This window comes from Lacerta agilis, chromosome 14 (genome assembly GCF_009819535.1).
Source record: "Lacerta agilis isolate rLacAgi1 chromosome 14, rLacAgi1.pri, whole genome shotgun sequence".
NCBI classification, from domain to species: Eukaryota; Metazoa; Chordata; class Lepidosauria; order Squamata; family Lacertidae; genus Lacerta; species Lacerta agilis.
The window spans coordinates 47,828,549-47,844,375 of NC_046325.1; the positions used below are offsets into that span (position 1 = coordinate 47,828,549).

General features: G+C 41.7%; 2 protein-coding genes across 2 annotated transcripts; one reads left to right on the plus strand and one right to left on the minus strand.

The window, feature by feature from the left end:
* Positions 1–1,841: 1,841 nt before the first annotated feature.
* Positions 1,842–4,456, minus strand: SEC61B (SEC61 translocon subunit beta). Its single transcript, XM_033170869.1, has 4 exons — positions 4,325–4,456; positions 4,117–4,214; positions 3,321–3,422; positions 1,842–2,197 (listed from the first exon to the last, which is right to left on the minus strand). Exons 1-4 carry the CDS (start codon positions 4,325–4,327, stop codon positions 2,110–2,112), a joined length of 291 nt encoding a protein of 96 aa, XP_033026760.1. The 5' UTR covers positions 4,328–4,456; the 3' UTR covers positions 1,842–2,109.
* Positions 4,457–4,736: 280 nt separating this feature from the next.
* On the plus strand, positions 4,737–7,544 carry ALG2 (ALG2 alpha-1,3/1,6-mannosyltransferase). The gene is made up of 2 exons (XM_033170185.1): positions 4,737–5,077; positions 6,610–7,544. Exons 1-2 carry the CDS (start codon positions 4,745–4,747, stop codon positions 7,510–7,512), a joined length of 1,236 nt encoding a protein of 411 aa, XP_033026076.1. The 5' UTR covers positions 4,737–4,744; the 3' UTR covers positions 7,513–7,544.
* The last annotated feature ends 8,283 nt before the right edge of the window (positions 7,545–15,827 follow it).

Below are 15,827 nucleotides of genomic sequence, written 5' to 3' on the forward strand. Positions count from 1 at the left end.
CTCTCAACCAATTCAGGATAATTTTGCTTTCTTAAAATAACAAAAAAAACAACAACAACAAACCATGGAATTCCCTGTGGAACATGTTGGGTTATATGATGAATTTTTTTTAAAGCAACTGTGAGGAAATCTCTTTTTCCAGTTGATATAATTTCTGCTTCAAAGATCAGAAGGCGAGAACTTGGTATAGCACAAAAGGGCACTTTGGAAGCTTATTATTAACTGATGTGCCACTCCAAATTTGCATATTTTTGTTAAGGTAATTGGAAAGTACAGCAATTAACATGTTGGGAATTGTGACAAATCTCTTCTCCCCAGCTGTCTTCCAGCCAACTGGGCTGATCACAAACTACTGCCAAGCCAAAACATTAAGAAACTGCACTCAATTGTGTACAAATCACATATTTAAAATAATAAATCTGAGATTTCCAATGTTTTACCATTTCTGACTTTTAGGACACACCATCTTATTTTGACATTTCCCCTTACAATCATGACTCGATTTAAATAAATAACAACTTTCAGTTCCGTCCCCCCCAGCAAAGAGCATCCAATGTCTACCAATCCACAAGCCATTCAGCACTTCATAGCTTCCCTAGCATTGGCATACCAAACACTTTCATTTTAGGATTATCACCTGGTGTTAAGCACTGAAGCTGAATTCTAGTACCTACCTTAGATAACTCCCTTCATCTCAGCCTCCTCAACCCTCTTCTCCTCATCTCCAATATGAGGATAATTCGTGGTGTGTTTGTACCTCTTGAGCTGTACACAGCCCTGAAATCTATTATGAAGGGTGATATATTTTAAATAACTATATAAACACTGACTGGCCTTACAAGTCAGTATTACCGAGATTACAGCCAAAGCATATTTTTATATGCTATTGGATCAGTCATTTACCCAGCTCTGTTTTCTGAATATTGGCAATTTGGGTATATCTCAGTATTACAGATATGACTTGCACTCCCTTGTCTCATGTTTTCTACATACAAAGCAAGGAATAGTGCATTTCTGCATGTTAAGATGCACAGGTTCAAGATTGCATGTGCAGAATTTTCACTCCATTAAAAGGGTCGTCTACTTCCAACTCCTTGCAATGCAGGAATCAGAGTTAAAGAATCCCTGGCAAATGGCCAGCCAACCTGTTTAAAAACCACCTTCCGAGGGAGACCGTCCCACTGCTGAACAGCTCTTAGTGTCTGTCATAGTTCTTCCTGCTATTTAGTCGGAATCTCCTTCCTTGTAACTTTCTTTTAAATAAAAGATGTTAATTCTTCTTAAGGTGTTTGACGTGATTGTTTAACATAGTAAATTACTAAAGAGGTACCTTATGAGATCTGTTATATGGTGATTCTGCACAAATCATGTCTGGTCTTAATTCACCAGCACTCCTCATACAGGAGCTAACCTATCAGGCAGGATGCTAGAGAATATTTTGGCATCCTGGCCAATGAGCAAGAGCAGTCTATAAAGAATCCAGGGATCCAGGATTCTTTCCAGGCTTTAAAAGAACTCTAACACTGTACTCTTTCCAGGACTGGGGAACTGGAATACAGTTTAAGATGATTAAAAAGACATAGCGGATGTGGGAACAGTACATCAACCAAGTTCTTGTAAAATCTGCCTACAAGGCCATCCAGGGTGTTTCATGAGTTTATCTTTCTTGATTGCCTTAGCCAAGTCTTCTGCTGCAATGTAGTTTCTTGCAGTGCACTTTTTTTTCTTTATTTATTCAAATGTATATATTATATGAAACTTTGAAAACATGTTTCTGGCTTTTTGTGTGTTTTTTAATCGCCACCAAACATGACAGTTAGAGGGAAAGACCAAAAAAGCAGTTAATTTATGTAGACAAATTTTAATGAAATAATTTGCACTTTAAAGTATACATAGGAAATAGCAATAAACTTTGACAGAAAGGAATCAAAAACCCTTCCTAGAGAAAGTTTAAGAGTCCATTCAACAGCAAAACCAATTAAGGAAAAAAATCAATAGTTTTATCTAGAGAAACAGCTCAAATGACTTGATTCCAAGTAAACTCTGAAAGCTACCATACTTTTGGTCCAAATCATAGTTTTCAAGTTGGCAGGTGGGATATAGTGAAGTCTATGACCGAGTGTATTTGCCCCAGATGTGCAACATGAATACAGATGCAATAAACAGGAGACTCATCACGAGAACTGGAACAGGACCACTGAAAATAAAGGGGGGGTGTATTTATTATCCACAGCAATAGGTATAGATTAGCTTTTAGCTAAAACTTAAAATCACATGCTATTTAACAAAATGGTTACCCTACCTTTCTATCCAATACAAAGGAAGCTAACAAAAGCAGTTTTGAACAAGCAAACAATGTTTTTAAAAATCATAATGTTTTTAGAGTTCAGTACCACAAAATGCAGTAGTGACTGTGTATTAGAGAACTTTGAGGAGGATAAGGTTATTAATGGCCACTAACCACAATGGCTATGTTCTACCTCTACTGTCTGAGGCAAAATGCCTCTGAATATCACTTGCTTGAAGCTATGGAATTGTGCATGTCCTACGTGTAGATGAACTTGCTCACTGAAAACTGAACCACACACAGTTTTCCATATTTATTTTATCTGTTTCCAATTCTCTCATCTGTTTCCAATTCTCTCATGTGCCAAAAGAAACATGCAGGTAATAGTCTAAAGTACAATATTTTGGCCCTATACAACTTAGCTTCTGGAGGAGCAGAAATCAAGGAAAACACTGGTGCTATTTCATGTGCATCTTAACACCATTAGTGGACCATAAACAGTATTTAAAGATACTGTGAGATACCCATATCTAACCCAATTAAAAAGTTATCAAATGGAATTTTAATAAAGGGTTTAAAAAGTAACATTGACTAAAAGAATTGCATTAACAGAAGTAGAAAAATGCCTTTTAAGTCTTAATTAACCATTGCCATGCCCAAAAGCAAGTGCAAATTTGCAAATGGAGGAGAATTCTTGAACCTCAAGTAATTATTTCACCTACAAGGTTTGGGAACCCTAAAAGCTTCATGTTACTCCAATGGGTAGTTAAACAGCATTATATCTAATCAGGCCTGCTAAGTATAGTCTATATCAAATACCCAAGAGCATAGTGTTATTTGACTTAGTAAATTAAGGTGCGCACACGTTTATATGCATGCACACTACATAAGATAATTAGATTTTAAAAATTCAAAACCAACATTTTGTCAACTACAAAAATTGTTCTTCCTCCATGTAACTAGACAGCATGATTGGGGAGAACACTAGAATGATTTTCTAATAAAACTGCTATATTTTAATATTTTCACTTACACTTTGAGGCCAGGGGAATCCTCTGTATAAAATCTCCACATCCCTCCAGTGCCTGCAGAAGTTGTACGGCCTGCACTCCTTGTTCCACAGCTAGCACTTTTCCTAAAAAAGAAAACCAATAACCGAAATGCAGCAACAGTAACCAAATATGAAAGGTTCTCCCTACAAGAGGCTTTCGTGTGACTGTCATTAGCTAAACACAATGTCTAATATTTACTTGATAACCACAATCATCATTTCAGCTGTATATAGACATGTTTAAAAACTTTAAAAGTTTTTAAAAACTTGACAGAAACTGGAACTGTTTCTAAGTCTCTGATCTGTGCTAATCCCACAAGTAAGGTTGCGGGTGTATGGGGAAAGAGTTCAATGGCAGAGAGCCCCCAAGGTACAAAGCGATGCCCACCCCGCACCGAAGGAATTCAACTAACTCCAGACAGGAAGGAGAGCTTTTGTGAAGCTGAGGGAAAAAGGGACCGACACATTTAATAATAATAATAACAACAACAACAACAACAACAATAGGCGGATTTTGGGGTAATAATAATAACAACAATAATAATAATAGGCGGATTTTGGGGTAAGCCTCAAACTTTGAGGGCGCTTCCGTTGCGCCTCGGGAGTTTTCCCTGACGCCCTTAAACGGGGCCTGGCTTCAGTCCCCCCGGGCAAAGAGAAAGCGGCTATCAAATTCAGTAAACAACACCGTTATTAATACTACAATAACCTTAATAGCAATAATAATAATAATAATGACACATCATCGTTCCTGCTCCGGCCGACCTTCCCGACCTACCTCTGCCTGACGGTGGATCCTGGGGCCCGCGAGGCGACGGCTTTGCTGGGCGAGCGGCCGGAGGCGCCCACGTTGGTGGCGCTGGGATTGGGGCCAGGCTGCGGGGAGAGAGAAGAGACGGACCCGGTCAGGAGCCCCGGAGGCAGCGGAATCCCCCAACCCCCCGCCCCGCCATGTATTCCTCCCTTCGCTTCTCCGCGACTCTCACCATGGCGAAGAGCGGCTCCGTCGGCTTCTCACAAACTCCCTCAGCCGGCAAGTGTCGCCTCCGTCGTCGTGGCGGATTCCCCCTCTTCCTCCTCCTCAGGCGACGAGAGAGGGGGCCTCGCTGCCAGCGCCTGAGGAAGAAGGACCCCTAGCATGCGGCTGCCCAGCACAGCGCCTGGCTCGAACCCTTTCCTTTTCCCCGCAAGCGGGGACAGCGCTACCTCCCCGCCGAGCAGGCTCGGGCTTCCCCGCCTTCCTGCCCCGCGGCGCCGTCTTTTCTCCCGCTCTGCGATGACGGCAGAGGGTCACCCCCCCCCGCGGGGGACAGGCGCATCTTCGGCCACCCCTCTACCGGAGGCCGACGTGGCCCTTCTCGCGCGGCCCGCGCGTGCGCAGAGGGGCCGGCCCCGGCGGCGCGGCCATGGCGGGAGGCGAGGGCGCTGAGGCGCGGGGCCCGTCGGTGGCCTTCCTGCACCCGGACCTGGGCCTCGGCGGCGCGGAGCGGCTGGTGGTGGACGCGGCCGTGGCGCTGCTGTCGCGGGGCTGCCGCGTGCAGGTGTGGACGCCCCGCTACGACCCGGCGCGCTGCTTCTCGGAGACGCGAGGGCTGGACGTGCGCACGGCGGGCGGGTGGCTGCCCAGGAGCGTCCTGGGAAGGGGCCACGCGCTCTGCGCCGCCCTCCGCATGGCCTGCCTGGCGCTCAGCCTCCTGCTGCTCAGCGGGGAGGAGATCGACGTCTTCGTCTGCGACCAGGTGAGGGGGTCGGACTAGATGCCCCTTGGGGGGCCCCACCCTACCATTCCTTGATCCGGCAGTCAGAAGAGCCGAACCCGTTTCTTACAGCAAAGGGCCGCCCCAAGACATTTCATAGAATCACAGGGTTGTAGACAGTGCCGGATTTACGTATAAGCTAAACATTTAAAGTGGGGGGGGGGGCCGGATGTACATTTCCAAAATATAAGATAAAAAACAAGTAAAATAAAACCTACATACAGCAACAGTGTTTTGTGTTGTGTAGGCTCCTACGATGTAAGTAGTGGGGCCATAGCTGTCAAGTTCTCCCTTATTTTAAGGGAAATTCCATTATGCCGAATAGGCTTCCTCGTGAGAAAAGGTAAAACTTGATAGCTATGAGTGGGGCCCGCCTGCTAGCTTGCTCCCTAAAATATCACATATAAAGGGCCCCATTACCTTCAGTAGCTTAGGGCCTCAACCAAACTAAATCTGGCCCTGACTGTAGATTTGGAAGGGACCACAAGAGTCCCATAGTACAACCCCCTGCAATGCAGGAATCTTTTGCCCAACTTGGTGCTCAAACCCACAACCTTGAGGTTGAGAGTCCCATGGTCTACCAACTGAGCTATCATTTTTCTGAGGCAAATCAGAAAATCTCTGCGCCGCCGCCCCCCACCCCAGCCAGGGAAGGAGTGAGGAAAGATCTGCATCAGGAATGAGAGGGAAGGGAACATCTGCTGCCCCCGTGGACCCTGCCTCATGAGTGGGCCACTGCATAAGCCTTGGTTTTTGTAGTATTATGTATTTTGCATTCTCATTTTGTCGTTTGCTGTCATGAACCGGCCTGGGATCTTCGGATGAAGGGTAGTACACAAATTTAATAAATAGTAAGTGCCCATTGATGGTAATGGGACCTTCTCACAGGAAAGTGTGCTTACAAAACACATGCATGCTGCTTGCAGCAAAGAAAGTGAAGAGGGAGAAATCTGCTTATTTATTCTTATCAGGGGTGGTAAGATGTTACTCTATCTGTGGTTGCTACCATGCAAATGGCTGTCAAGGAGCCAGAAACAAAAATTCTAGAAATACGGGGCATCTTGCTGTCCCACCAGCCCAGACGGAAGAAACACCCTGAAGGGTCCCTAGCCGCTATCATCTCATCCACTCCTTTTCTAAATGGGAAGGAAAGCACCTAAAACATTACACACACACTAAGCCAGGGTTGCAGACTTCTTGAACCCCAGCTGCTTCCTTCAGTTGCAGCAGCAATTTGCAGCAAAGTCACATTTTCTGACTTCGGATGAAAAGGAATACTGGGGCAAATGCATTATGCCGCAGGTTAGTGACATCATTCGATAGTAAATGAACAAAGGTTAGACATTCTAGATTATGCAGATAATACAGATTAAACATCTAATGTAGAGAGCATTCCTTTGGGTTGTTCAAGATAAAACACAGCTAAATGTAACAATTGGGCAAGCATAAGAGGCACTGTTATTCAGTACAGTATAGCAGTTTTCTTTCTTAGGTATATTTCTTTGTTTTTCTAGGTATCTGCATGCATTCCATTTCTCCGTCTTGCCCGCACCCGTAAGAAGATTTTGTTTTACTGTCACTTCCCTGATCAGCTTCTGACCAAGAGGGAATCATTTCTTAAACGTATCTACAGAGCTCCACTGGACTGGTTGGAAGAGTATACTACTGGCATGGCAGACTGTATTCTTGTCAACAGCTTTTTCACAGCCAGTGTTTTCAAAGAAACCTTCAAATCCTTATCTCACATAAATCCAGATGTCTTGTACCCTTCTTTGAATGTCAACGTGTTTGATACTGTTATTCCTGAAGATGTAGCTAACATAGTTCCCAACAGGAAGAAATTCTTGTTTCTTTCCATCAATAGGTATGAAAGGAAGAAAAATCTAGTATTGGCCTTAGAAGCTTTACACGACCTTCGGGGTAAACTTGATGCTCAGGATTGGAAGGATGTTCACTTGGTTTTGGCTGGTGGTTATGATGAAGCAGTTCAAGAAAATGTGGACTATTATGAAGAACTGAAAGCTGTTGCTACCAAGCTTCGCATTAATGAGCAGATCACATTCCTAAGATCTTTCTCTGATGCACAGAAGATAGCTCTTCTTAGTAACTGCACGTGTGTGCTGTATACACCAAGTAACGAACACTTTGGCATAGTTCCTTTAGAAGCTATGTATATGAGATGCCCAGTCATCGCAGTAAATTCAGGGGGACCTTTGGAATCAGTTGTAAACAATGAGACAGGTTTCTTGTGTGATCCTCTTCCAACCCAGTTTTCAGAAGCCATGGAGAAATTCGTGAAAGACCCTGCTTTAAAGAAGACAATGGGAGCTGCTGGGAGAACTAGAGTTCTAGAAAAGTTTTCATTGGAAGCATTCACTGAAAAGCTGTATCAATACGTTCATAGCTTAGCACAATAAAATCAAGCTCCATAACCTGACATTTGTTTTTTTAATGCTGGGTTTTCTATTACACCAATGGAATAACATCCCAAAAGATTATTATATGTGATTCTTCTGACTCTGTGTTGGACACCCACTTAAGACTGAATCTGGCATATAACAAACTACTTTGATAGTGAACTTGTCTCATGATATTTTTTATACTTTATCTTGCATTATGTGCTGCAAAATAATAAAATGATGATTAAAAATCATTCTTGTTTATGCTACCATTTATTATTTACAGTATATATAATTTCCTCGCAAAACAACATAAAAAATCTTTAAAAGCAATAGGCAATCTGATAAGGGAGAGAATTCATTTTGTGACCCTTATACAAACAATTGGAGCTTAATCATGAAACATTGCTTTATCAATGTTGCCACAAAACACTATTTGTTGTTTAGTCGTGTCCGACTCTTCGTGACCCCCCATGGACCAGAGCATGCCAGGCACTCCTGTCTTCCACTGCCTCCCGCAGTTTGGTCAGACTCATGTTGGTAGCTTTGAGAACACTGTCCAAAAATCTCATCCTCTGTCGTCCCCTTGTGCCCTCAGTCTTTCCCAGCATCAGGGTCTTCTCCAGGGAGTCTTCTCTTCTCATGAGGTGGCCAAAGTATTGGAGCCTCAGCTTCAGGATCTGTCCTTCCAGTGAGCACTCAGTGAGCACTTCAGAATGGATAGGTTTGGTCTTCTTGCAGTCCATGGGACTCTCAAGAGTCTCCTCCAGCACCATAATTCAAAAGCATCAATTCTCCAGTGATCAACCTTCTTTATGGTCCAACTCTCACTTCCATACATTACTACTGGAAAAACCATAGCTTTAACTATACGGACCTTTGTCGGCAAGGTGATGTCTCTGCTTTTTTTAACTCTATAGATGACCCCAAATCAGTTTACCTCCACGATCATGGAAGTTCCAGATACCCCAGATCAGTGGTTTTCATTCTGTTCCTAAAAAAATACAAAGCTTCCCAGAAAACACCTAGGGTTTTCCTCAGTGTGAGAATGCAAAGTGTAGCTTGTCTGCCATTACTGATCTATTGGAACATGCATTGCAGGAAAATAATTGGATATGAGCTAGGCCTAGTAAGTGGCCTATGTGAGTTGACACTGCACCTCTCAAATCTCCAATGCATAGGATTCCATTGACAAATGTCAATCTAGGAAATTTGAAAACTGCTGCCCTAGGAGAATGGAAAATACTGGAGGTCAGTATTCAATTCCTCTTCACTGACAACTTAAAAATTGCTGAGGGTTTTTGCAGACTACATAAAAGTTTTTTTCCGCTTTTAGGAATTGTTAATGCACTACGCTAAATGCTGTATGGTTTTTAATTCTATAATACAGTGATACCCCGGGTTACGTAAGCGATCCGTTCCGGGTCGCGATACGTAACGCGGGCGTGCGTATCACAAACGCACAAAATAATAAACCCGGAAGAAGCACGATTTGAGCGCTTCTGCACATGTGCGAAGTGCGCAGAACACTTCTGCGCATCCGGGGGTCCCACACGCTCCGGAAACACTTCTGGGTTGCAGGCATTTGCAACTCAAGACGTCCGCAATGGGGGGTATGTAACCCGGGGTTCCACTGTACTGCTTTTGTTTCTTATTGTATAACAATCTAAATTCCATAAAATTCAAATTTTAATACAATAAGATACAATTTAAGAAGTAAAAGAAGCAATAAAAATGCAATTAAAGTTAATACAATGAATGTGGTGTAGGTAAAGTTAAAAGACCTCTGGATGGTTACGTCCAGTCAATGGCGACTGGGGTGTGGCGCTCACCTCGCTTCAGGCCAAGGGAGCCGGCATTTGTCCGCAGGCAGCTTTCTGGGTCATGTGGCCAGCAGGACTAAACTGCTTCTGGCGCAACCTCCCACCTTCAACCACAAGCCCACAAACACGCCACAGGCCACTTAAATAATGCTCATGGATGACAATTTGAGAATCCCTGCTGTAGGTGAAAAGGAGCTTTCCGTTTACAGCAGTGGCTCCCCAATAAGCTAAGTATTGCAGACCTGTTTTTCAAAAGTCAAGCCTGGACCCCCATGTTTTGACATTTTTTAATATCTGGTACAGTGGTGCCCCGCTAGACGAAAATAATTCGTTCTGCGAAAATTTTCGTCTAGCGGGTTTTTCGTCTAGTGAAGCGGCAATGACAGCTGCGCTTTCGCTAAACGGGGGGAAAAAAGACGAAAAATTTTCATCTTGCGAGGCAGCCCCATAGACTTTTTCGTCTAGCGGGGCAGCCTCCCGCTAGACGAATGCCTTCGTCTAGCGAGTTTTTCGTCTAGCGAGGCATTCGTCTAGCGGGGCACCACTGTAGTTTCTGTTATGTGAATAGTACCACTGACCCCCTCCTGATGGGAACCACTGCCTTCTAGCATTTATTGTTATTTATTATTTAAATTTATATACCACCTAAGGATCACAGGGTGGTTTACAGTATACAAACATAAAAATGCATAGTCTGATAATGAACAAAACAACAATCTTCCCCCTCTAAACACACACAGTTCAAAAGGCCATAGATTGTTTAATTATCCAAAGGCCTGGGCGAGTAATGCTTTCATCTGGAGCCCAAAGATATGTAATGAGGGTGACAGGCAGGCCTCTCTGGGGAGAGCATGCTACAAATAGAAACCTTGTGATGGGTACCTGAAGAAGGGCCTCAGATGAGGACCGCTACAAACTTCTCAGGCTACGTTAAACTTTCTCTTACCTTTGATAATTCCAGTTGCTCTTCCTTGAAGCTGGTCTCCAATTTGAAGTCACCAGTTTTAAATACGGGGGTGCAAACTAGGTACATTGACCCCTAGACCATCATTTGTGAGGTTTGATCTGTGAATGCTGTTGCTTATGTGGCCAGACAGGCTTGTGGGAACCTCGAAGTCTGCAGAAATGAAAATTTTAAAAAACATTTTAGATGAAAATCTCAAAACAGCCCAGAAGCTTTTTTACTTGGTATTGTTGGCGAGGATATTAATAGACAAGACAATAAATTGTTTTTATATGCGACAACGGCTGCAAGAGTACTATTGGCACAGAAATGGAAGCAAGAAGAATTACCGACAAAAGAGGAGTGGCAGATGAAACTAATGGACTATGCAGAATTGGATAAGATGACAGGGAGAATTCGAGACCGGCGGGATCAGAGATTCTTAGAAGATTCGAGGAAATACGTAGACTATTTGAAAACCAACTGCAAACAACTGACTATGCTAGTAGGACTGCAAGAAGTTTTGTAAGGAGGAATGTATGAAATATTGCAGGGAAAACATATGATAAGGATTATTAGTTATGGACTATTGGGAAAGGTTGTGGAATGTGGATTTGAAATTTACAGCATGTTACGCAATTAGAGAAAACTTTGAAAATGATGTATAGATGGTATCTGACTCCTAGTAAATTGGCAAAAATGTATAAGTTGGAATTGGATACCTGTTGGAAATGGAAAGAGAAAGAAGGTACTTTTTCCATATGTGGTGGTCATGTAAGATAGCAAGAACCTTCTAGGAAATGATTTATAATGAGTTGGAAAAAAAGAAGATAACCTTTGTGGAAAAAACCCATAGGCCTAAGCTTTTATTTTAGGTAAATAAAATAGGAGAAGTACCCAGCGAGGGGGGGGGGAAGGAAGAAACAGTTCCGACAAAGGAAGATGGGCAATTAAATTAATGGAGTACAGTGGTACCTTGGTTTGCATATGTCCTGCTTTGCATACGTTTTGGATTACAAACACGTCAAACCCGGAAGTGTGTGTCTCAGTTTGCAACTTTTTTTTTTGATTACAACCCCTTTTTTTTTCTTTTCTTTTTTGAGGCCCCATTGGCGAAAGTGCACCTTGGGTTATAACCTGTTTTGGTTTACAAACGGACCTCCGGAACGGATTATGGTTGTAAACCAAGGTGCCACTGTATGCAGAAATGGCAAAACTTACTGAAAGAATAAGAAACCAAGAAGAAAGACTTTTAAAAATAGAGTGGAGGGGGGGGGAATTATTGATTATCTGAAGATACATTGTAGATAAATCTAAACATTAGCAGGACTGATATGAACACATGCAGTAAGAAATAACTACGGAGAACCTAAGGGAAAATTAATAAATTGGAGGGGAGGGAAGTTGAAGGGAAAGTAAATTTGATTTGCAAAGTTTTTGTTTAAAATATTTTTAAAATGTGAAAATGAATTTTATTTTAAAAAAGGAAAAAATGTGGGTGGAGGATAAGAGTGGCTGAAATCCTGAACAAGAAACACTCCCCATGCTGCAACATTTTGTAGCAGTCCCACTGGTTAGGACACCAATACAGTGGTACCTCAGGTTAAGAACTTAATTCGTTCTGGAGGTCCGTTCTGAACCTGAAACTGTTCTTAACCTGAAGCACCACTTTAGCTAATGGGGCCTCCCGCTGCCGCCGTGCGATTTCTGTTCTCATTCTGAAGCAAAGTTCTTAACCCGAGGTACTATTTCTAGGTTAGTGGAGTCTGTAACCTGAGGTGTCTGTAACCTGAAGCGTCTAACCTGGGATACAACTGTACTTCTTCATCTCAGCCTGAAATGCTCCATGTAAATAATTTGTAGGGATGCAGGTTTTAAGCATGAAAATAATCAATGTAAGTATTAGTTTCTTGGTTGGGGTTTATTATAATAACAGAATAATTTTTAAATTGATGTAGGCTGAAAGTTTAAGGGAAACTTGTTTATTTCTGGAAGCTTTTTTGATGTGTTACTGTTATGGAATAAAAATGATTTTCTAATAATGGGTTTATTAAATTATTATGTGTCTTGCATTTCTATGAGTAAGAAAGCACTGGGGAATTTTGGTAGGATTTGTGTTTATTTCAATTACATATAATACTGATCAGTTAAAAGACAAGTAATTGATCAATTAAATATTTTTAATCAGCTTTGAAACTATGCAGTATACAGTTGGTGAGTAGCTGTAAGAGAAGACACTGCAGGGATTTTTTTCAGGTCACTGCTCTGCTTCCTATAGTTTCTTGTCATAATAGCACCTGTCATCATTTTGTCTTTAGACTCCCATTCATAGAATGCCTTGCGTGGCGACTCTTGATAATATTTATATCTTTTTCCATTTCATTAAATACGAGGTGCCTTTGGCAAGTCTCTTAGAATATGTTTGGATTTTTCTTCCCAATGGAAATTGAAGTTTTAAAATAAATAAGAGTAACTAACATGTCTCTGTGTGAAGTTTTTATTCTATTTGAGGTGGGGCGTGTTTGGGAAAAAAACACACCAGAATACCAAAATTTTTGCCAACCGTGTTAACTAGAAGAGGAGGAGAGGGGTATATTAAATTCTTACATAAATTTGTCATTGAATCGACAAAAGGAATGAGTCTTTGGAAGATGATCTGATTAGTGTCAGAGGAAAGTGCTAGAACTCAACCGCTGGCGAATGTCCAGTAGCCATCATTGAATAATCACCACCTCATCATTCAGCCTCCTCAACTGACATGCAAAACATCCCAATATTCATTGCACATCTGTGCTAGACAGATTACATATTAGCAATTCAAATCAACCTAATGCACTGGCAGTTTCTGCAAAAGGTGTCTGTTTGGGGGGGGAGTTTGCCTTGTTGTCTGGGCTGGATAATAAGGCGACTCTGTCTAATCTTGGAGAACAATCAACCCATCTTGAGGAGGTGACTGACCACATCCGCTCCTGCCCTGACAGTGCTAGAACAATGGCCCCAAAATGCACTCGACTCATCTGGTAATAAAATCTACTTTTGATTAGCAGCCCTGGCTTGTGTCAATCACTATATGATGCAGCATTGTTCCTCTGGTCCCAACACAGTTTATTTACAGGGAAACAAAGCCCTTTTTGGATATGGCTGCCACCCAAAGATTACAAAATAGATTGAGCTGTCAGCCCCACACACTAGATGAAGATTAATGAGTTGTGCAGACAATAAATATGAAGCAATGACCATAAATATGCTAATAGGAATTATCCATATACAGTATAATTGGTACAAAAATTAAAACGTAGTGTGAAGAAGCTGGGTCACTGGGTGACAGACAGATAATCTTGAGTGCTGAAGAGCTACGCCTCCATTAGACTCTCTACAGGTTTATCTTCCCCAATTAAATCTTTCAAAGGACTAATTGTTTAAAAGCTGCTTGAATAGTCTCTTTTTAAGCAGGGCTTTATGGTGGAAAGTGTTTATTAAAAAGTGCCTTCAATGAAAGTGTTATTAGAATTTTTTTAAATGTTAACTATCCAAAGCAGGACATAGAAAGATTAATATTTGTGATCAGCTGCCAACTTTCATTAAAGGGTCAGAATTTATTGAATGGTGCATCAATCAGAACTCCTAGAAAAACTAAAAAGGTGGAAATAAATGCACTCATGCAGGTGTCTCAACCCCTTGGGAAATATATTCGAGTCTGAAGCTTAGCATTGTTCTAGCGCAACTCCTGAGATGGAAACACCATCAATGGGAACTCATTAACCAGAATTGTTGCCCTCATATTCCAGCGGAAGGGAGGGCTGAGGCACTAGATGAGGTTTGTCTCAAACCACCAAGCAGGTTCGAGGGTGAAGGGAGATTTGAACCCAGAACTTCCTGGCTCCACGCCCTTAGCCACTCGGGGCCAAAAGTCTCAGCTCAGTACCTGGCAGAGAAAATCACAAGGTGGGAGAAAGCCACATTTGTGAGCACCACGCTCAGAAAGATCAGGAGAACGGGCGCTTATTTTTAGGTAAACGCAGTGCTTTTTTCCCCAGCCAGAGTTTGCCAGTGCACAGTTGCAACACCACTCAGGTGGGCTCCATTGTGGTCCACACCCAGTGCTCCCCCCACCGCCTTCTTCTTGTATTTACATATTCATGAGAAGCCCCAAATGAACATTTTTTAAAAAAACAGAACCTGGCGTGTGTGAGTCTGCTTTTTTTTAATGAGTCCATCTATGAGTCCACCTAGCTCCTAGCCGTTCCTAGCCGCAATTAGTCAAGTTACGGGGCAGGCCAATTTGTATTTCCTTTTCTTCAATCTGTCTCCCATGTAGCGGGGACAGGCTTTAAGCTCTCCAGCCAGGCCTCTAGCATTGCACACATTATTAATTTCTAGGGTTTAGGGTGCCCCCTAATCTATAACAATATATTGGTTGGGTACCCCATTCAAATCCACATAAGCAGGTTGTTTAATGATATTTTGTGCAGTTATTCCAATAAATGATCAATGCTATATGTACTCAATGCTTATTTCTTGTTCATATTTGATATTTAGGTACACATAATTACATAGAAAACATTACGTCAATGGGAAGAAAGATAAAGCATGTATCACAAAAAAATGTTCTTATAGCCATATATAATGTTCTCTCGTTTTCCTATATTTTACTGCTAGGATTTTTATCCTACAGAGACTTTTACACATGCCTATTTTAGTCTAGTCCTGTGATTTATGGTTCTCCATAAACACATCTCTGATTTTAATTGTTAGCAACTTTCAATACAAGGCAGGTTTTAAACATTTTTTGTGTCCTGGGGGACTATTTCATTTGGCAAGTGCAGAAAAATATCTTGTGATTTATAGTTCTCCCAAAGAGGAAATGCATAATAAAACCTAATGTATTCTATGGGCATGAAAGATAACATCAACAAAAAATACAGACACATTTTGCATCAGATCACTATTTCAGCCAAGCCAGTTTCAGTTTCAATCTTATAATGAAAATATAATCTTACCAGATGTCTCAAAGCTTTTGTGTATGCTTAGTCTCTTTCACAACTACTATTCTTTTTCCAGGTGCATTTATTTGCCTATCTCGTGGCAGGAAGACGCAATGAAAAATCAAAATGTGTTTTTTAAAAAAATAAAAAATAAAATGTGTAATAACGTAGTATAAAATAGGATGTTCTCCCCACAATATGCACATAGGTTAAAAAGTGTATAAAGTATTAAGTATACAAAAGTTTTTTTAATGAGTGTTTAAAACGCCCTATAACGGGTGGTCAACTCCTAAGAGACTGTGATCTACTTACAGAGTTAAAAACTTGCAGTGATCTACCCCTTTTTGAGGGGTTCAGGTTAAAGTTATTGAGCTTTTTCAGGGAGGAGGTAAGACCCGTTTTTTTTTAGGCATTCAGGTCAAAGTTGTTGTTGAGCTTTTTTTAGGGAGAAGGAAATCCCTGTTTTTGGGTGGTGCAGGGAAAAATAGTTGAGCTTTTCTTAGGGGAGCCAAAGTTGTTGAGCTTCTTCAGGGGAGCCAGTGATCTACCAGTGATCTACCACAGACGTCCAGTGATCTACCA